Below are 22,095 nucleotides of genomic sequence, written 5' to 3' on the forward strand. Positions count from 1 at the left end.
TCATAGTTTCTCACACCGATTTGATCAAAATCAAAAATGGATTCAAGCAGTTCGACGAAACAAGTGAGTAAACAAAGTGCTTCGGCGAAACAAGTGAGTAATAAAAAAATTAAATAAACATACTATGAGAGGATAAAATATAAATTGCAATATTAATGGTATACTTTTTTAATCAACTAGTGATTAAATGTTTTCTGAACATCTAAAATTATAATTATGTACTTTAAAAAATTTTTGTTATAGCAGAAATCCGAAATAGCCAAAATTATGCCGCATTAGCAAAACCGGTGATTAAAACTATGATCACTAGTAGCCCTTCTGAAGATATCAACATATTTACTTTTTTATTCTTATTTTTAGAATTTTCACTTCAATTATACTTCCTAACACTTTTAGAATAATTAAATAATAATTTTTTCATATAGGCTTGGTGTATTTCAGTTGATTTCAACAAATTCCGACCGCAGCGCACTCTACGGCAGATATCAGAAATGATCAACACATGGTACAAAGAATACAAGGTATGATCGATAGCGGCTCCAATTTCGTTCAGTTCGCGCATACCACCTGTGACGTCACTAGGAAAATAATGAATAAATAAAAAATAAAGAAAGTTGACAGGAGATCTGCATTTTTTGGGGTTATGGTTAAGAATTGTTTATTTTTAAGACTTTTTAGTAAACGTCACTAGGAAAATAATGAATAAATAAAAAATAAAGAAAGTTGACAGGAGATCTGCAATTTTTGGGGTTATGGTTAAGAATTGTTTATTTTAAGACTTTTTAGTTCGTTTAATTTAATAATTACTAAAACCAGCAGTTCCAAAAATATATTTAAAAATAATAATTATCTATTAACATGGATTTGGACGATAGGTAAGAATACTGAATTTATTTCTATATTCGGTATAAAATTGTTTATTAGGTTTTTAGTTTGCGATGTTTATGGTAAATAATTTTCATTTTCATTGCCTCTGAATTCACATGAGGACAGAGTTGAGGATATCTATGGAAAAGTAACCACAAGAGGAATTGTTACATCATTTAAAAAATATTGGGAAGTTTATTGTTTCCCATCGAAAAGTAGAAAATGCCAATGCAGATGAATGTATTGTAATTGTGATAGAAGTAATTCCAAGGGTGAAGTTTATTATAATTAGTGGAAGTAATTCCAAGGGTGAAGTTTATTATAATTAGTGACCTGTGCTTTTCTTTTTATATGTAGATGTTTCTGGTTTTGAGAATAAATCCGTTGAACGACACCCAAAATTTAGAGGAAGTATTTGCATACCCAGAATATGCCCATCAAAGATTATATAGCTCAAATTTCCTTTAATGGTAGGCAATTATTCAATGCAAATTAACTTTTTAAGTGACTGAAATATTAAATAGTTTACAATATGGTATATCATTAAAAATATATTACTTTTAGGTACAATTAGGGCCTGATACATTTCAAAAAGTAGAATATTATTTTATATTAAATGAGGTATTGTACCAACAGTCAATTTATATTAATACCGGAGATGAAAAAATAACAGAATAAATAGTTCTTTTTTTATACTACAAAAATAAACTATAGAATACAACAGTATTTAAAAAAATAAATAAAAAGTTATGTCCCGGCCGAGATTCGAACTCCGGTCTCTCGCTTCCTAGCCCAACTCCTTACGCACTGCTCCACAGTAACTTGCTTAGCGATAATTCAATGACGGTATATAAACAAAAAAACAGGTTTATAACAATATCTTGACGATTTGAACTGGCGCGCGGAGCGTGCTGACCAATAGCGCCTGTTATCACCTGTGACGTAGCGACCAACCTGCGCAATATCATACCTTGTATTCTTTGTACCATGTGATCAACACATAGTTCACACCGCCGCCGCCGTCATGTCGATCGCATTAAAATAATATTGAAATCGGGGTTTTTGCCATAATATTTAATATTTAAGTATTTTTAGTTTTTTTGCTACCTTGCATGTTGATACTGGGGGAGAAACACTCATCAGGTACGAGGTTTGTGATGTAACGCTGTTTCGGGTAGTAAAAAATAAGTGAAAAAGAATTCAAACTAGGCGTCTTATTGCTTATAAATAGTTACTGTATGGGTAAAGAAATAAATAGAAACGAAAAAAAAATGAGTTTTCTAAATATTATATAAAATAAATTATAATTAGAAACATATTTGTCGGGGAATAAAGATAATAAAAGCAATATTTTGTATATCGTTTGGTAAACAAGATAAAGTAGCCAGAATCGATTTGTAAGAAGTGTTTTATTTACGTGTATTTTTTTACATATGGACTTGAACAAGTGTAATATTACAATGAACACAACAATAGATCTATAAGGTCGCATTGATTAACTCCCCTCCATTCTACAATATCACAATGTGGAGTTTATGTACAAAAAATAGAGTTGCTCAATTTTTTTTTTTGTAAAAATATATTACAAGCTTCTAACCATGTCTTCGATCTATGGATTACATTTAGTTTAATAACATAATTATGTAGTATATTTTTATAAAAATACTTTTCAGGATCCTTTGGAAAAGAGTGAAATATTATGTTTGTGGAAGAATAACACCCATTTTTGCAGTCTTTATAAGCACACACATTGCCACCATCTCGTCTTTTCCTGCTACTCGTGTCCTGTTCAGTATTCATATTTAACAATAATTACAAATTAGTACGCAACAAAAACGATACTAAAATTAAACCTTAAAAACTCTCAAAACGATAATATATCGAAAAAACTCAAACTCACTTTAAAAAGGCAAAATGCAAGAAAACAACTAATCAGATTTGTTTATGTTTAAGTTTAAGTCCACTGATTAGCACAGCTGATTAGCGATGCTAAAATCATAGGTTAGAATAAATAAAATACGCCGTTGTCAGATTTTATCGTTTATCTTTGAAATCGATCAACTTAGTCATTCTGTTTCTTTGATATTATCAGTACATTACGAAAAAAGAACCTAAACCAACTTAAACTAAAAATTTACATTTCCGTATTAACATACGTTACTTATATTCTTCTTATATTATTAATTTATTTTCAGAAAATCTTGTTTATTTTTCAAAGAAATATACTTGGCAACAGACAAAATGGGACTTGATGGGACCTTTAAATTTTAATATATCTGCGTCTCTCTCGCGAAATTCGACTTCTTTGTTCACTGTCGTCTCTTGTCTTATCTACTCTTTGGTTTTGCCATAATATTTAGTATTTTAGTTTTTTGCTAGTGCCGTTGATACTATAAAACACTCATCAGGTACGAGGTTTGTGTGATGTAACGCTGTTTCGGGTAGTAAAAAATAAGTGAAAAAGAATTCAAACTAGGCGTCTTATTGTATTGTGACAATTTTAAATGTTAATAAAATTGGCCAAAAAATGTTAACGCGTAAAGGAGAGCGTAATTAAGGCGTTGTTGGGCGCAATAACATTCAATAACTCAACTTTCCCGGATATTCAACTCTCCCGAAACAACATTTTATAGCTTCATAATTTCCTACACCGATTTGATCAATAGCAAAAATGGATTCAAACAGTACGACGAAACAAGTGTTCGTTACATAATCAAAAAATTAAATAGATATATACTATAAGAGGATGAAATATAATTTGCAATATTAATACAACATCTTCTATAATTATAATTATGTACCTTTAAAAAATTTTGTTATAGACGAAATATTATGTCCCACTAGCAAAACCGGTGATAAAACTATGCTCACTACCTATTTTTTTTTAACTGGAATAATAAATTATAATGCAAGTTAGACCTTCGGAAGATATCAAAATATTTACCTTTTTATTTTTTTGTTTAGAATTTCAACAAATTACACTTTCTAACACTTTTAGAATAATTATATGCTAATTTTTTCGTTTACTCGCCATTTAAACCCGTGTATTTGTGTGTTCGTTATTTACGAGTTATCCGGCGGTGGCAGCACCGGCAGAGATTGCACCAAGCTTATACTACTCGCTATTATACTCGTGTATTTGTACATACTAGTTGTTTACGATATTCTCCGTTGGTGGCAGCACCACCCACCGGCGCAGAATGCACCAAGCCTATAAAGGCGTAGATTGACTTGATTCGAGCGTTGTAATGTAACGCTTTATAAAACGAGCATTCGCTAGTCAATGGCGGGAAATAATCGGCGAACCGAGTGGCTCGCGGAAGAACGGCACTCCACTCAACTGTCGGTTTTTTAACGAATCTCTTTGATTGTTTACCAAACCAACACTACAAGTTAGTACAAGTTCGGCGAACGTCCGTATTACAATCATATTTCTAGTAGATATGGTGGTTTTAATTGTGGTTAAACATGCTTCTGTTAATTGGCGATGAAAGAAATATAATAAATAGGTAAAGTTTGAAAAAACGTAGAACTTCCGAATTTAAAGGCTGAAAAAATGGTGGAGCACAGCGAGTCGAGCATTCGAGACGAGATTTTTTAAGCTTCGATTCCGAATGAAACAGCGAACAAGCGTGGCATTACAGCGCTCACTCAGCTCAAGCTCAAGTCAATCTCCGCCTTAATAAACAAAGGTATGAGTACAAGTCTTCTGCGTTACTCTATGGATGTGAGAGCTGGACACTAGATTCACAGACCGAAAAGAGAATAGAAGCTTTCAAAATGTCTGTGTACAAAGGGATGCTGCGAATCTCATGAGTACAAAGGATCACCAACGATGAAGTACTCAAGCGCATGCAGAAACAAAAAGAGATACTGAACACCATCAAGAAAAGAAAAATGCAATACCTGGGTTATGTGATGAGAGGTGGTAGATACGAAATACTGCGCCTCATAATAGAGGGCAAAGTGCAAGGGAAAATATCAGTAGGAAGACGCCAGAACTCATGGCTAAAGGATTTAAGAAGATAGTTTGAACGCTCGTCTGGGGAAATCTTCCGGGTTGCAGTTTCCAGAGCTACAATTGCCATTTGGATCGCCAACCTTCGGCAGAAGAGGGCGTGATAAGAAGAACGAGTACAAGATTATCTGATTAGAAGTATCATCTTTTAAATATAAACGCCTCTCGCTAGTTTTCTACGAATTGTATTGCCTATAAATATGGCAAAGTAAGCCCAAGAGATCCATCCCTGTCAAGCTTTTTATCCAACCAAGCCATAAAGGACTTAAAATCCAAGCAGAGCTTTTTCTGCAATAAAGAAGCATCAACCGATATTTAGTCTGTAGGCAAATTAATCTTTAAAAATGACTTGATTTCATTTTGATATGTTGGGTCAAAGTTTCTGTAAAATTATCCAGAATTAACTTAAGCTAGATAACATAAAGTATCGAAAAATGGTTTGGAGAAACTAAAACGTCGTCATTCTAACCCAGAGATATAGACCATCTCTATATCTCTGTTCTAACCAGAAAAACGCCTCCGCTTGATGACGTAGTAACTTATATACGTCAGAAATGTTTGGCCTTATTTTGCTTATATCAAGTAGGTGTTGGTTTGGCAATCTTTGTTGCGTGTGCGCCCCTTATAATCTAAGAAAATAGGCTTTTAAATATGATGTTTTGGTAAAAACTCCTCTATACTTTTTTTGCTCAGATCAAAATTAACCGATAGGATAGCTAGAAGCTAGGGAATGATGAAATGATGTTTCAATAAAAGATGTTCCCTAGCTGCTAGCCACCCTATCTCGGTTTGATTTGAGCAAAAAAAGGATAGAGATAATTTCTATGTAAAATTTGACGCTCCACAACTTTCATTTGAACTGTTTTGTTTCTAGTTCTTACTGTTTCTCCGAAATTTCGAAAAAATAATTTAATTTAGTTATTTTCACCCCTTCTAGGGGGTGAAAACTCTAGATTGAAATTTAAAATAGAATTTATTTTTGAGTGACTATGTCAAAAATTGACATATGATATGTCATTCGATTCAGAGTGTCATTTTCTATCGAATAAAGTAAAAAAATACCGAGGGTGCCATTTAAAAATCAAAAGTTGTAGTCATTTCCGGTGAAACCGGAAGTGAGGGAAAACAATTGAATACATTAATCAATCCCAATTTATGTCATATACTAACATACTAAATCTGGTTGTTTTATCTGAAAAAATAAAAAAGTTATAGGGGGTGAGCCACTTTTGAGACGCACCCGGTATACATACCTTGAATATTTAAATGTTCTGCCTATTATTCTTATGTCAACTCCAGTAAGAAGTCACGACTACTATTAAAAAGGACAAAAAACTTACTATGATTTACAGCCTTAATTAAGTATTGTAGCATAACATGGTCTTTCACGTCATTGTTAAACAAAGTTGATGAGAGGATGAACAATTAAAGGCAAAATAAAACACAAAACTTTATGAAACAATTTGTATCCATTGTTTATGTATCAATCAAAAATCATACACCACTGAATTACAATTACTGAACAATTTCAAGTTAGACGATTTTATTCAATAAAATATTTGCTTATATTAAAAATATAATCGGACCGAGCGGATCAAACTCCACTCGAAGGGTTATAAAAAAAATTACTTTGTTTGGAATGAAACCGCGCCAAATGTTATAATTATATACAAAACTCCGCTCAATTATGTATTGAAATTTAAAATAATACAGGTAAAAAGCACGTTTCAACGGAGAAATCGGTCGAAACATGATTTTCCAAAGTTAAAATCATATCATGCAGGCTTGCATAGGTCTTAAAATCTACGCTGTATTGTCAAATTATCATTAAAACATATTTAAACCGCCCAGGAGCCTAATTGATTTGATTGCAAAATAAGTTTTATTATAAATAAATTATGAGCTTTGTACTCATCGCTTTCTAGGCGGTTTAAGCTCAATTTGAGAGTTTTCTATATAATCAAAACCTGAACATTTGGCAGTGAATTAAAAGAAAAGTGCGCAGACTAGCACCGCTAATGAACGCAAAAAATTTCCTAAAATAATTACAAGGTTTGTATCATACATACAACACACTGATCTAATAAAAAAAATCATCATTGACTTTAGACTAACTCCTACTACGCAATTTAGCCTACTCAAATGTTTTTTTTGTTAAAATTATTGCCCTTCGATACTCAACTGCGAATGATTTCGTCAGCTGACGCACCGACGGAACACGACGGTAGTTGACAGCGACAAACCCATCTATTTTATTTAAAAATCTGTTCTTTTTTCATATTATTATTACAATATATAAAAAAAGAGGTGTTGCGTACTTTTATCTCGAACGAAGAAGGTTGAAGAACGAAAATGAGTTGTGTATCTTTTGTACAAAATTAAACCCGAGACTACGATAATGTTACGTGACGACGAAAAATGTAAAAACAAACTTAAACTAAATTTAATCCTATCATTTACACAAATTGGACATTTTTACAAATCGAAGAAGGGGTAGAGGTTTTTAAGTAATAAGTTAGATATAAGAGGTCAGGTACCGCGGCTAGCGTTCGCACATCGCACGGTCACTGCAACCCAACAGCGGCGAAAAATCGAGTGAGCTAGTTTGTGGCGATGAGACGAAAATGACGATCGATGATCCTGCGTTGACGATACTAATGCTGAACTAACTGATAAAAGGTTTCGATTTTGACGAATGTGGATACGGCGTGGTAGGTCAATTGTCTGCTGGAGGATGCCGATGACTTATGCGATATGGCGGCGGGTGTGTTGAAGGCTGGCGGCAGCACCTTTTTGGCCACAAAGTAGCTCCTATTTTTTTGCACTGAGAATGTCCGTCACAGATCGTTTTCACAGGGCAGACGGCTGTCCCCGATTTATTATGCGTCGTCCTCCTCTTCGTCCACTTCCTCTTCGCCACCTTCCACGTCTTCGTCATCGTCTTCTGCAATTAAAATAGATTATTAATAATAATAATACAATAAGATACTGTTTCGTAATGATAATGCTTTGGAACTTGTTTGAAACAGGTATAGTTCACATGCTATTCTGGGCCCGAATTCTGTATAGGTACTGTTTTTTTTCTCAGATAAGATTTCGACAGACGATGACAGAAAAAAAGCCGATGGCGTCCCATACCAATCTATTTATTTTACTAAAAAAAGTTTCTAATATTTTTTAAGTTAACTATGGATGGGTTTAAATATAAATCCGTCATGCGTCGTCTCTTGTTGTTTTTAACCAGTTTTATTGGTTTATTTCAAAAATGACCGATCCTATTTCAATTTTATTGGTTTGACGGAACGATGAACGACAAACGGATGCCGATGCGTATGAACTCGCCTTTAGAGTTTTGAGGCTTGTCAAAGTCTTGCCAAATTATAGGTTATAATTTTGTGTCAACTTATGTCGAATACCCTGCGTTTTTGAAGATAATGCATTTTGATTCGTGTTATTACATGCGATTTGTGTCTTTTGAAGTCAAGTGGAGGAAAAATCGAGGGAAAATTAACTCTAGACCCAGAGCACAGTTTATAGTTAATACTCGCTGCCCAGGCAGAAAGTCTTATACACCAACAAAGTTACCATCAATAAAGTTTGTATACCATCTAGACGTAGATAAGTGTATCTCGTATGTGGTACGAGGATCGTACTGAACGTATACTAAAAACTGGAGTAGATGTAAAATATCGACGTCATACGATAGGGAAATAATGGTTTTTAGTACTGCAGAAAAATAATGTCAAAGGTACTGGTTTAAAAAAATTAAGATTAAAGTTAATTAATCAACCTTTAAGATATAAAATTTGGTAAGTGTTATTATTAATAAAATACCTTTGTTTTATTTATGTTGTTTAATTTATTCCTGTGTAATATTACAAATTTGTATTTGTACATAAGTTATATTGAAAAATATAATAATAAATGCGGGTTTCTTGAAGCTTGAAAGTAAGAAATAGTTATTTTTTTATATTTTTTTGGTATGTGGTGTTTTGTTCTTGTTTGTTTTGTATTAACACATACCGTTTTTTTTAATAAAATAACTCGATTACATTTTTTCAGTTTTATACAGCCTTTTTTCACAATATTTTGAAGTAATCACTTTTCAGTCAAATTTTAAATATATTAATTTCCTGCTATGCGTTCCAATTGTACCAACTTATTTCTTTGTAAAATAAGATAAACTACTTTGAAATGAAAATGACAGACCCATCTATCACTGTCAAGGATCTTATCGTTGGACAGACTATAACTTAGAAAACGCTAAGCGCTTTTAGACTCTCAGCGTATATGACGTTAATTTTCGCATAACGCGCACTTAACTACCGATTTGGGTATTCTCATCCGACGCGCTTAGCGTCTTTAATGATTGCGCTAAGCGATTCGAAAACGGTTACCTTCAAGGATCGTTTTACTTGTCGAACTGTCAGTGAAAATCGAAAAAATTGTGATTTTCTCTTTAGTGAAAACTACTTCTGCATCTATATATTCCTCAATGAGTAATTGATAATTTACGACTTGGCAGCTATAAATATTGTTCAAAACATCGAAAATGCTGAGAAGCGTTTTTATTTCCCTCGTATAATAAAAATAATGACATATCTATAGAAAAATAGGATGACATAACTAGGTTATGAAATTCACGTAAGATTGACATTTTTCATTGTTTTATCCACATTTGACTATTAGATACCTGAGAAATTGCGATGCTGCCAATATGTGCGCAACGCGTATCCAGAAAACGATTCGCACGGCAACGAGAATACCAAAATCGTTTGCTTACCGCTTTGAAAGCGTAACATTTTTATGTCAAACTTACACAATTCGAGCCCTGTATTCCAGTGCAAGTTGTTCCAAAACACTGCGACTCAAATTAGAAGTTTGAAGAACAGAAAACTGATGGGGGATAGATAAAGCTGCGTCTCTAACATTTTCGCTGAATGTATACCATGATAGTAAGACCGATGATTACTTATGGACAACTGCTAAGTATATAAAACTAAAGCAACGTACAGCAAGGCAAAACTTGTGCAAAATGTGTGCAGACTGACAAGCATCTGCATCACAGAAACCATGAAAACTTGCTCAACAGCAGCAACGAAGATCATTCTAGGCCTAACACCACTGCACATTGTCATTGGTAGATATGCCAATGCGACAATGATTAGAATGTTCATTCACGGAAACAGTACTGGGAGTATCGTGAGCTCAGGAGTTTGGAACACTCTCAAAAGGGAAATTTCACTCCTCCAACTCTCAGTGGATGACATACCAAGAATTTACAACTTTGAGAAACACCTCTCTGTAGTATTGAGTAACAAAAAGAATTGGAAGAAACGTTTGGTCAGCAATGGAAGATCAGCAAAACGAAAGCAGAAAAAGGTATGGGACTATTTAGGACAAAAACTAAATATTCCGAACCAATGGGCACCTATCCCAGCATTCTCTAAGCAGAAAACTACGCTATCGAAAGATGCGTACAACTTATCTTAGATAGGAACTATCGGAAACAAGAAATAGCCATCTTATCTGATAGTCAAGCAGCCTTAAGAACGATCAACTCACTAATCATAAATTCGAAGTTGGTTAAAGACTGCTTAAAGAAGCTGAACAAATTAGGCAAAGAAAATAAAGTCCTCCTACTCTGGATGCTCGCTCACCAAGGGATAGAAGGTAATGAAAAAGCAAACAATATATCTGGAAAAGGAGCGAACATTCCACTAACTAAACCAGAACCGTTCTGCTTTCCAACTGAAAAACAACCAAAAGCAGAACTTAAGAACCTGGAGAACTCCATCCGTAACCTAGAGTAAGAATCCTTCAACGGTCTAAGACACTCAAAGAAATTTCTCAGAACTTTTCCCGAAATTTTTTTTTAAAAAATCCTTAATTTAAATAAGAACAATCTTGGAATTGTCGCGGGGTTTTCAACAGGACACGGTCGCCTCAATGAACACCTCTATAATCTCTATAAAACCGTCTCAGATACTGGCTTTTGTTAAAGCCCCGATACTGTATGATGAGTATTAAAATGTGTAATAAAGCTTACCTTCTCCCTCAATTTCTAGGTCATCACCTTCGGGAATTTCTTCCTCTCCGGTGTCTTCCTCTTCGAGCGCCTCCTCATCTTCCTCTTCATCCTCTAACTCTTCCCCTTCGGAGTTTGCTCCGTTCTCTTCTTTTTTCGATTTCTTGGCGTCATCGGTTTTATCCTAGAAATCAAAAACGTCTACATGAATATATAACATTTTCTACCTACCCAACCCTAGCTCCAACAGATGCAAATATGCATTTATTTCGTGGAGAATACTTCGAAATAACGATAGTGTTTAAGTTATCTACTGTTTTTTTTTTATTGTACCTCTACGTATATAAAAATATAAAAGACAACAAGTAAGGCAGTGCCGAAATGAAGAGCTTCAAACCATTCCAATTGACTTTGGAAGTACTATACTTAGGTAAGTCAATGATTAAATGTTCGAATATTAAAAAGTTTTTCAAGTGTTAACTTATTTTTATTATTGAGAATTGTAATTGAAAGTAATCTGAAATTTTATCAGGCTCAATCAGATATGAAATAACTTCTCCAAACAAGACATAATTTTCAAGTAATTTATTATCTAGGTTAGAATGAAAATAGACAGACCTGTTATCAATAATTATTATCAGATAACATTTTAATTAAAAATACAGGTTGTGAAATAGACCAAATATTTTCACAGGAAAAATAAGTTAATTTCAGCTGAATGTTCGTTAAAACGCTTGAAAATCAGAGTTAATGTATACAGGGTGATCCACACATCAGAATAAGTTTTATGTTATATAACTGCTTTAAAACTGTACAATGTGACTCAAAGTAATTGTAATTATTCACATGAAAACAATACATATAGACAATATCTAGCAAAATATCATTTCACTTGAATATTATTATTTTTCTGTGTAAAAAAACAAAGACAAAATATTTTTAGATTCCTATGAAAAATCTCGTCTCGTGCGCTACAGGAATTACTCTAAATATCGCAACAGGATATATTTAAATTGAGATATTATTTTAAGATCTGGGCAGATCATAAATAGCAGAGCCGTCTGCATATATAAAACTGAAATTGATCGCCAAAAATCAAAAACGAACGAGACAAAAACGTGAGCGTTAAAAGAATATATACTAGTCATCATGTCAATGAATAATTGACAGTGTGTACGATACGTCATTATTAGGTTTGTTCCAACCAAAATGACCAAAGAATACAATTTTGTGTTGTTAGACGCCATTTTTTTGGAGGAACGGACGGATTAATCACCACCGACGATTTTAGCGAATTTTATTTGTTTGTTGTGTGTAGTGATTTTTTTGTATAAACTTTACTACAATGGTGATTAGTTCAGCTTTCAAGTGTAAAAGCCGTAACGATAAGAAAGAGCCAGGAGTTACGTTTCATAGGTAAATAAAGTCCACTCCACCTTTTTAGCGTTTTCTTATTTGATAATTATTTTTCTGATATTAGATATTCTTGATTGTGCTAACGTCGATACTAGTTTTGTACCTTATGTTAACATTTTAATATTTTTTTTATAATTAATTAGTATAATACCACCTAAATAAACATTTATTATCAAAAATATAAATATTTCTTCAAGGAGCTAAGTTAACCCTAAATTGGCGTGGTTAATTTTTGTACCGCTAATGGCGTGCTAGTCCTCTAGACCGCTAGAGGCCCGATTTTTTTCAGTTAAAAATACATGATGAAGATATTTCATAAAAAGCTTGTTATTTTAACACTGTTTCCAATATATGCAAACTTGTGAACAAACAATTTTTTTCATTAATTTTCAACAAATTAATAAGAACGGACACAAAAATAAAGTAAAACGATTTTTTTAGGAATTTTTGACAACAGAAATATAACTTGGCTAAGAAACCCATAGAAATTAAAAACCTATACATATATTTTATGATTTTACCGTATTATTAAAAGTACAAACAACTGAAATGTGAAGCTGAAGCAATAAACATAAATTATTTTCAACAAAACTGCAAACCTTGAATATACATAACTTTTCAAATACAGTTCATGGTAATATAGGATCTGCATTTGCCGCACGTGGATCGTGCACATTTGATTCATGAAATTTTTGTTTTTTGTCATTTCTTCGTTGACATATACCACATCCCTTTCTTTTCTGGTATTGAATATTCAATTTTCTCTCTTCTATAAGTAAGAGATTCAGAATCGGAGTTATGGTTACTCTTCGGAGGAAAATCAATGTCTCGATGATCTTCATCTCACTTAAGCCTCTTTAAGTTCATCAAACCACTCAATTAATGCTTCCTCAAAATTAGCGTCCAAGTGAGGCACACTTTTTAGACTACCCACCATCCTAATAATGAAACTTTCTTGGCGTGGTGGTGCCGTGGTGCCACACAAACCCCAATGAAACTTTAAATTAAATTTTTTTCGCAAAAAAAAACTCATAATCATGTTTCTCGTGTCGAAATATAATACCTAACTAAATGATTCTCTCGTTAATAACCTAACCTAACCAAGAACCGATTTTCTCTACTGCGCATAAGCGTAACCGTGCCAAGAACGGTTCTGTGCTATGTTGGAACAAACCTATTATGCACGTTGGACAGACTACATCTTATTTGATGTTTGCTACAGTAAACAGACCTCTAAAAGCGTGTCTATGTAGTCTATGTACTCATGGTCGAAGACCTATCAATCATAAAATATTTTTAAATAGACTTGCTAATTGGAATTATTAGCACTGACGTATAGTAGTAATTAGAGTATTTTAATCGAAACGGATTCATAGTTATAATAACTATAAAAAGAATTAAGAATATAGAAGGTGCTAAAACATGAAAAAATGTGTAGGTATGATATTTTAATATGTATTATTTTCATTAAATTGTAAGCAGTCTTGTCTAGAACAAGATAGTTGTAGATTTTTTTCTTGGGTGTGGTAATCTTTCTTGTTCGCACTTACTTTTATAACTTTATTACAATTAACTTATAATACAATCGAAAAAAAATGGCATCTAAGACTTGCTGGGGAATGACAATTTTGGCGAGGTCAAGGACTTCTTTATTTTTTAATGGCGCTTACTGCCAGTTGGCTTTAAGGTTGTAATTTATTCTTATATTGAGTAAATATGATTTTAAATGGTGTGTAATGTAAAATTCGAGAAAAAATATTTTTTGGAAGTAGATTTGTGCGACTATAGTGTTAATTTTTGAGTTTTATGTCAATTTTTCAGTAACCGACGTCTAGAGATTGACCTCGACACAATTATTGTTGTTTTGTTGTTGTCATTTCGCAGCCCGCCCTGACGCCGTTTTTTTTCAATAATACGATACCAATTATCAAAGAAAAAGTGTAAGGAAGGATAGAATAAGCAAAAAGTGATGAAAGAACAATTTATGAAAGGCTAATATCTTAATATCGTAATAATTCTAACAAAGAGATGGTACTTTATAGCAGACTCCCTTGCATTGTGTCTCACCTTTCCAAGAAGTGTATTGTTAAATATTATTGGGGTTGTGACTTAAAGTAAAAATGTAAAAATTTTATTACTTTAAAGATGGAATTTTCTTAAAACTAACAAAGAAATACAATAAAAAAAAGGTAATGTTTTATTTCAGTTATGTTATTTTATATCAGGCTAGGGCAAAATGGGTCTACGGTAGAATTTCCGTGTTGTTAATACCATCTGCCATCTGCATCAATAAAATATGAATGATGTTAAATAGATGATTTCCAAGTATCCTTACTTTTTTAACATGTTCCACAAAAAAATCCAAACTTTCATCAAAATATCAACATTTTGAATTCCCTCGTATAATTGACAGATGATAACTTTTATTTTCAATTTAGAAAAAGAGATATTAAAGTCAAATAATTTAGCTACGAATTGCTTTAAAGATCATTTATTACATTAAATTTCAAATCGGCCCACCAGAACTATACCGGGTGCATCTCAAAAGTTGCTCACCATTATAACTTTATTTTTTCAGATTTGGTATTTTAGTATATGACATAAATTAGGATTGATTGACATACAATTGTTTTCAGTCACTTCCTGTTTCACCGGAAATGACTACAGCTTTGTCCTTTAAATGACACCCTCGATATTTTTTTACTTACTTTGACATATTCGCTTAAAAACAAATTGTACTTTAAATTTCAATCTAGAGTGTCATGGCTATGTTAAAAATACTAATTTTTAATCAAGCACTCTTGGAAAAATAGATTTGATCGTTTAATGTTTTAGTGTTTTGTCCTGGCCGGTTAAAAGATGCCCAAATCGTATTTTTAATCGTATCTCAATTTTTTCAAATGGAACCAAGGGTGGCTCATTAGCATATATGGAAAAAGCATTTTTTTACAAATAATTTGATACCACACACTTGGTATTTCGAGTCAAATTATCGATATGAACCGCATGTTAATAATTTCAAATAAACCATATGCGAAAATGTCAAAAGTTGACATATGGTACGTCATTCTATTCAGAATGTCATTTTCTATCAAATAAAGTAAAAAGATACCGAGGGTGCCATTTAAAAATCAAAAGTTGTAGTCATTTCCGGTGAGACCGGAAGTGACCGAAAACAACTAAATATGTCAATCAATCCTAATTTATGCCATATACTAACATACCGAATCTCTCTGAAAAAATAAAAAAGTTATAGTGAGCCACTTTTGAGACGCACCCGGTAGATAAGATACTGTAATGTAATATAAACATAGATAAACCAGAACACAATAAGTAAAAACATCAAAAATTTAAGGTGCCCGTTTTTTATGCCGGTGAGTGTAGGATATCCTAGCAGCTGTAATCAGTTGTATTCATAGCGAAAGCCTAATAATTAGCTTAAAGCGGCCCTCACACGATCAATAATATTGCCAATATTTTTTATTGTCAATGTTTTATCAATCATTGAAAGGTGGCCTGACACGGTCAATACATATATTATATAATATTATATAAGCGTGTATTGGCCTTATTCATTTTGGTACATGCAAGTGAGAAAAAATCGAGGAAAAAAATTATAAAAAGGCGTTGGATAAAAAATGGATATCAAAAAGAAAAATGGGGGTTTGGCCAACTAAATGTTCTAGAGTACGTTAAAAAACAGAAGCCTGGTGATTGCGATCTAAAACTAGTGAAAACAATGACGGCGATGTGCCGTCTTCCGCCATGGTTACCAATAAACTAGTCAAATCTTGTCAATCATGCGACCTAACGATCAATAGATTGTCAATACGACTAGCTCCGCCTTCAATATTGTCGAGTATTTTCTCTAACTTTTTCTACTAATTAAAAATTACTACCAGTAATTTTGACGTTCTGACTGCTTACATTGAAATTAGAGGAACAAACTTCCACGCTAATTGAAACCGCTAATTTATTCCACTAATTTCGAAGTTCTGAATGAAGCTGATGACTTAAATTTCGTTTCCCGCCAAATTGTTCCGTCGTACAGAAAAAAATCTGTCGTTTTTATATCATTTGACCACGGTTTATAGGGACCGTACGCCAAAAATTACAAGGGTGAAAAATTTTAAATGGGAGTTCTACCTGGGCTTGCACCCATACGCAAGCTGTCCCAATTTAATTCAAAGGTTGGGATAGAGGGCATATGTATGACATTATATAACAATAATATGTTATTTAAAAATAAAAAGATTATCATATTGATACTTATTAAGGCTCGTTTACAGTTGTCTGTTTTTATCATCTTGGAAGAGTCATCCAAAGAGAATTAATATTTAGGGTAAAAATGGCGTACATTTAAGAGTTTTACTTATGTGCGTAGAAAAAATAGTGTATGATATACCTGTTAAAAGTAATTTTATTTTGTTGCGAAAGATGTTTTCTTTCGACATCAGGTTCACACGTTTATAAATACCATTTTTTTTATCTTTTCCTTATTTACGAACTTGGCTTGAATTAAATTCCTGTATATTTGGTGGGACTGTGTACAAATTGATAATACTTTACAAATAACGTAGATTAAATTTTATCTTATATTAATTTTTTAACTGGTGCTTTTTCTTAACGTTAGTCTGGTGACAGTGGTGACGGACATACTTATAATTTAACATTATTATAGGTATGATAATAACAAAAAATGTCTTGTAAAGTTCTCATTAATTGTCTGCCATATTATACCCGGTGCGTCTCAAAAGTGGCTCACCCCTATAACTTTTTTATTTTATCAGAAAAAAAAGCGAGATTTGTTACGTTAGTATATGACATAAATTAGGATTGATTAACGCATTCAATTGTTTTTGGTCGCTTCCTGTTTCACCGGAAATGACTACAACTTTTGATTTTTAAATGGCACCCTCCGTATTTTTTTACTTTATTCGATAGAAAATTACATTTTGCATAGAATGACATATCATGTCAACTTTTGACATTCTCGCTTAATAAAAAAATGTATTTAAAAATTCAATCTAGAGTGCCATGGCTATGTTAAAAACACTATTTCTTCATCAAGGAGCCTTGGAAAAATAGATTTGATCGTCTAATGTTTTTAGTGTCTTGTCCTGGCCAGTTAGAAAATACTCAAATCGTATTTTTAATCATATCTCATTTTTTTTCAAATGGAACGAGGGTGGCTCATTAGTATATTTTGAAAAAGCATTTTTTTACGAATAATTTGATACCACACTTGGTATTTCAAGTCAAATTTTTGTTAACGAACCGCAAGTTATAATTTCAAATAAACCATATGCAAAAATGCCAAAAGTTGACGTATGCTATGGCATTCTATTCAGGGTGACAATTTCTATCGAATAAAGTAAAAAAATAGCAGGGGTGTCATTTAAAAAGCGAAAGTTGTAGTCATTTCTGGTGAATCCGGAAGTGACCGAAAACAATTAAATTCGCCAAACAATCCTAATTTATGTCATATACTAACATACCAAATCTATTTTTTTTAACTAAAAAAATAAAAAAGTTATAGGGTGAGCCACTTTTGAGACGCACACAGTATGAAAATTTATGATACCTACTATATATACCTAAGCACAAAAATATTTCAGGAATATTTTTGAACTCGTACCTACTTATATGTTTACTTATTTTTCTGGCCTGTCATAGAAAAAAATGAACGAAAACCTGCCCAGTACACAATTTATTCTCAAAAGAATTTAATAATAATAGGCACTTGTTTAAAAATTACACTTTTTGGCGGAAAATAGGCTAATAAAAATGAAGAAAATATGTGGAAAGGAGTGCGGCACCTGTGAGACCGGAAGTGAGAGCAAGCCGAGGAACAGACGCCGTGCGGCGAGTTGACGGAGCGCAAAACTAAAGGTTATCGTACACCGACCGACCCGCTGTTGAGAGCGACAAATTATAAGGATTAGCGACTTATTTCAATCAATTTTCTATTTAAATTCCTATCCTAAATGGCTAAATCTTTGTAAATTTGCCCGATATTGACAATATTAACATTTCTACGGCGCCTGTCGTTTTTCCACATCGGTCACCGGTATTTTTATACTGTAAACTTTGCCGATGCCCCTATTTCCGCAAAAAAATTGGCCAATTAGATCAAATGGAATTTTTTTTGGAAATAGTCATGACTGTCGGTGCTTGTCAGATATAACACCCTCCGAATTTTGTACTTTTTTTAATATCACTCGAAAGCATACATCGAAATAAGTATTTCAAGCCAAAAAAAGGGTGGATGATCCATAATTTAATGAAAAAATTAACATATAATTATTGCTACTTTCTATGCGAAAACTCCTCCAAATTTTGTCGGCGTTGCCAGATTCATCCATTTCTTCTTGAAAGGTTCATTAAAAAAACACGTGTGCTGGTCGGAAGAAAACTGGCGTTAAGAACAGATTATAAATTATTTTAAAATCAAGAAAAGGCGATCGCCTGAGGAACTGCTCCTACCCATAGCTGATATTTTGCCTACGATATCTGACTATTGATAACTACAAAGTTGCACGAAAGAGTTTTGATTGCGTTGGTTTCAACTTCTTTGGGGGTTAATCTGTTGTTTTTTATATTTTAATACGAATCTGAGTGCTTTCAATGTCTTGATTTTAAAAATAACTTATAATCTGTTCTTCTCGTGACAGCGCTACTGTATAAAGAGGCGACCGGTACGTAAAATCAAGCGAAAGCAATCAGATTCGTATTAAAATAAAAAAACAAAACAAAAGATTTACACCCTCGAAAAAGGTTGAAACCAACGCAATCAAAACTTTTTCGGTTTCAACTCTTTTTGTATCATGTAACGTACCGTATGATCGAAAAAAAACGGCGTCAGCCATGGCTATGAAATGAACATCGCTGTCATTTTATATGTAAAATTATATGAGGAATGTCATCGATCGTCATTTCAAAGCCAACTGGACGCCGTTTTTTCGATCATACAGTATTATGTATCATACAAACAATAAATAACTTTGGCAACAATGCTTACACAGCTTACATCCGTAACAACAAATGGTGACAGACGGCTCCGGCGGCAAGTTTGAATCGAAAGAGTAAATCGATCAGGCAAATATTACAAAAGATATCACCAACTCTATTTTTGATTTATGACTTACTAATGCTTCTCAATAATTAATTCTGACCTTTATATTAATAAAAAAATGTATAATATATATATAATCGTCATATTTTACAATAATTACACGCTTATACAACTTCACCATAACGTAAAAATTCACTTTTAATTTATTTATTTTTCAATAAATTGTGGTTCATCCGCAATTTTTTTTGCTTAAAATTCTTATTTAAGTGTATGCTTTCGACTGATATATAAATAAATGCCAAATTCGAAGGGTGTTATATCTGACAAGCACCTAAAACAGTTTCTTGTTCTCAAGCACATCATTTGCAGCAAAAATTTGAATTTGGTTTAATCATTCAAGTCAAATTTTGCATCACTATTTATTTATGGATCAAAAAGGAAAGACACTACTATAGATCTTTATTGTAACTACTATTTAAAATGTTATAAAATACAATATTAAACATTAATATATAAAGTATCTACCTACATATACCGTATAATAAAAAAAACGCGTCCAGTTGGTATGGAAATGACGACCGATGACATTCCCCATATAAAATGATGAGCGATCTTAATTTCATTGCCAACGCTGTTTTTTTTTCGATCATACGGTAGTAGGTATATTTGCTAATAAAAGTAAATATGTACTGACGATAAATATTGTTTTAGCTAAACTGTATTATACAAATATTGAACAATATATCAAAACATTTTGATACATAAATACCCATAGAGTTCTGATATATACTGAGATACTGAAGTAATATTTCTAAAAAACTGTCGTAGAATACATTTTTTATTAAAATAATAACACTGTAAATAATAATTATTAAAAAAATAACACCAAATTTCATAACTGTACGATTCTATTTTCTAGCAGTAAAGCGTAACGTGTATGAAAACTTTAGCGTCGTGTTTCAAAGTCTTTAGCCTCTATGACACAACATGGATATGGATTGACTACTAGATCCAAAACTAAATTACTTAAATTAGTAAAAGTAAGTAGAACTTTTTAAATACTCGGCCCATATACCTAATTAAAATAATAAAAAAAAACTATACGTAATAGTTTTCATACATAGGTAGGTAGGTATCTCAAAAGTCAAAACAAAACAAGATGCAATTAAAGATAAACAAATTCTAGAATTAAATATAATCACAATTTCTAAAGACTCGCATCAGTAAAAGTGCGACCTCAGAGATAAACAATACTCCATTATAACATAAAATTTAATATTTATTATTCCACTCTTTGTGACGCTATAAAAATTTCTTAAGCTACTGATAGAGCATTTGGTTACCTATAAATGTCCGAAAGAAGTATCTAATTTTTAATATTATTCCAAAATTAAGAAACATTAGGGTGAATATAGCTTGTTAATGTTCCAACAAAATTTCCAATAAAAGGACGCCAGTACATCATTTTCTTGTGAATTAAGAATATTTGAAAACGGCGTTCAAAAAAACATTAACAATATTTATCCCTATTAAATCCCTATCAAAAATCAACATTTCAAATGTTCCAAAATATACCACAAACAAAAATTAAAAGGCTAGTAGAGAAATAGCCTCGAGAAAGGTATCTTTTAAGAGCCTTATTGATTTCGCCATTTTGAATGGACGCGTCAGAGAGAGTAGGCTATGGCTGCCTAGCCTCGGCGAGAGGAGTCGCCGCTATTATGGCGGGATGCTTGGCTTTAGTATTTTGTTTACAAAGATGAACCTATATTTTTCTCAACGCGACAACATTTCAAACACAAATTAATTAAGAATATATAAAATAGAAATTTTGTAGACTAATTATGGCGTCTGAAAAGGAAGCCATTAGGTAATTTCTATGTGGCCGGTGTTTAAACTCACATGGCAACAAGCGTCCTATTATTTTCAAAAATATCGTATTATTCAGGCAAATATACGTAACTACGTATGAAACGTTGTTTAGGGTATTCACTAAATCAATCCACTTGGAACAAAAGAAATGTCACGACGATAGAAAACAAAAAAATATTGAAATATAGAAAAATGTATGCTATCAACTTACCTCTGCCGCTCGCTTCGTTCCTTTGAGCTCGCATTTTGCGTCTACGCTTTTTTCGTTGTCTAAACTTTCAACTGCAACTTCTTTGTTTTCCTTCGTACTCATTTTGTTTATTTTTGTTGAAATTTTTTCTTATTTCTTCCAAGTGAACACTACGAACGCCGAAAACACTACTGACCGGCACGGAGGTAGCTTCGTTCAAAAATTAATATGGCGCCGTTTGACCCGAATGATTCCGCAAACAGCCGAACAACCGGCTTTTCGTTTAAAAGTAAAGTTAACCAAGAAATTATTCTTGGACAATTTCTCACTGAAAACTGTGCACCGTGGTAAATTTACACATAAATTGGCTTTGGGAAAAACGAGATATTAATTTTCTAATATCTTCAGATGAGGGATTCAAGATTCAAGTTTAAAGCTTCGGTTTGGGAACGCGATTAAAAATTTGATTTATATATGCCTCCACCAGAGGGCTCTATTCAAAAATATTCCCTCCTTTTAGATTAATCAAAGTCTAAATAATTTAAATATAGACAAGAAAGAGTCATTCACTATATCAGAAATCATTTATTATTATTCCAGAAACTTTTTTCTATCACTAGTTCAGCATT

General features: G+C 32.7%; 1 protein-coding gene across 1 annotated transcript; it reads right to left on the reverse strand.

Moving 5' to 3' along the window:
- Positions 1-6,340: 6,340 nt before the first annotated feature.
- LOC115888110 (glutamic acid-rich protein) lies at positions 6,341-21,685 on the reverse strand. The gene is made up of 3 exons (XM_030907691.1): positions 21,488-21,685; positions 10,935-11,097; positions 6,341-7,829 (listed from the first exon to the last, which is right to left on the reverse strand). The coding sequence occupies exons 1-3, from the start codon at positions 21,587-21,589 to the stop codon at positions 7,765-7,767; spliced, it is 330 nt and encodes a 109-aa protein (XP_030763551.1). The 5' UTR covers positions 21,590-21,685; the 3' UTR covers positions 6,341-7,764.
- Positions 21,686-22,095: the final 410 nt, after the last annotated feature.

This window comes from Sitophilus oryzae, unplaced genomic scaffold, assembly GCF_002938485.1.
Source record: "Sitophilus oryzae breed Bouriz unplaced genomic scaffold, Soryzae_2.0 scaffold_684_pilon_pilon, whole genome shotgun sequence".
Classification (NCBI taxonomy): Eukaryota; Metazoa; Arthropoda; class Insecta; order Coleoptera; family Curculionidae; genus Sitophilus; species Sitophilus oryzae.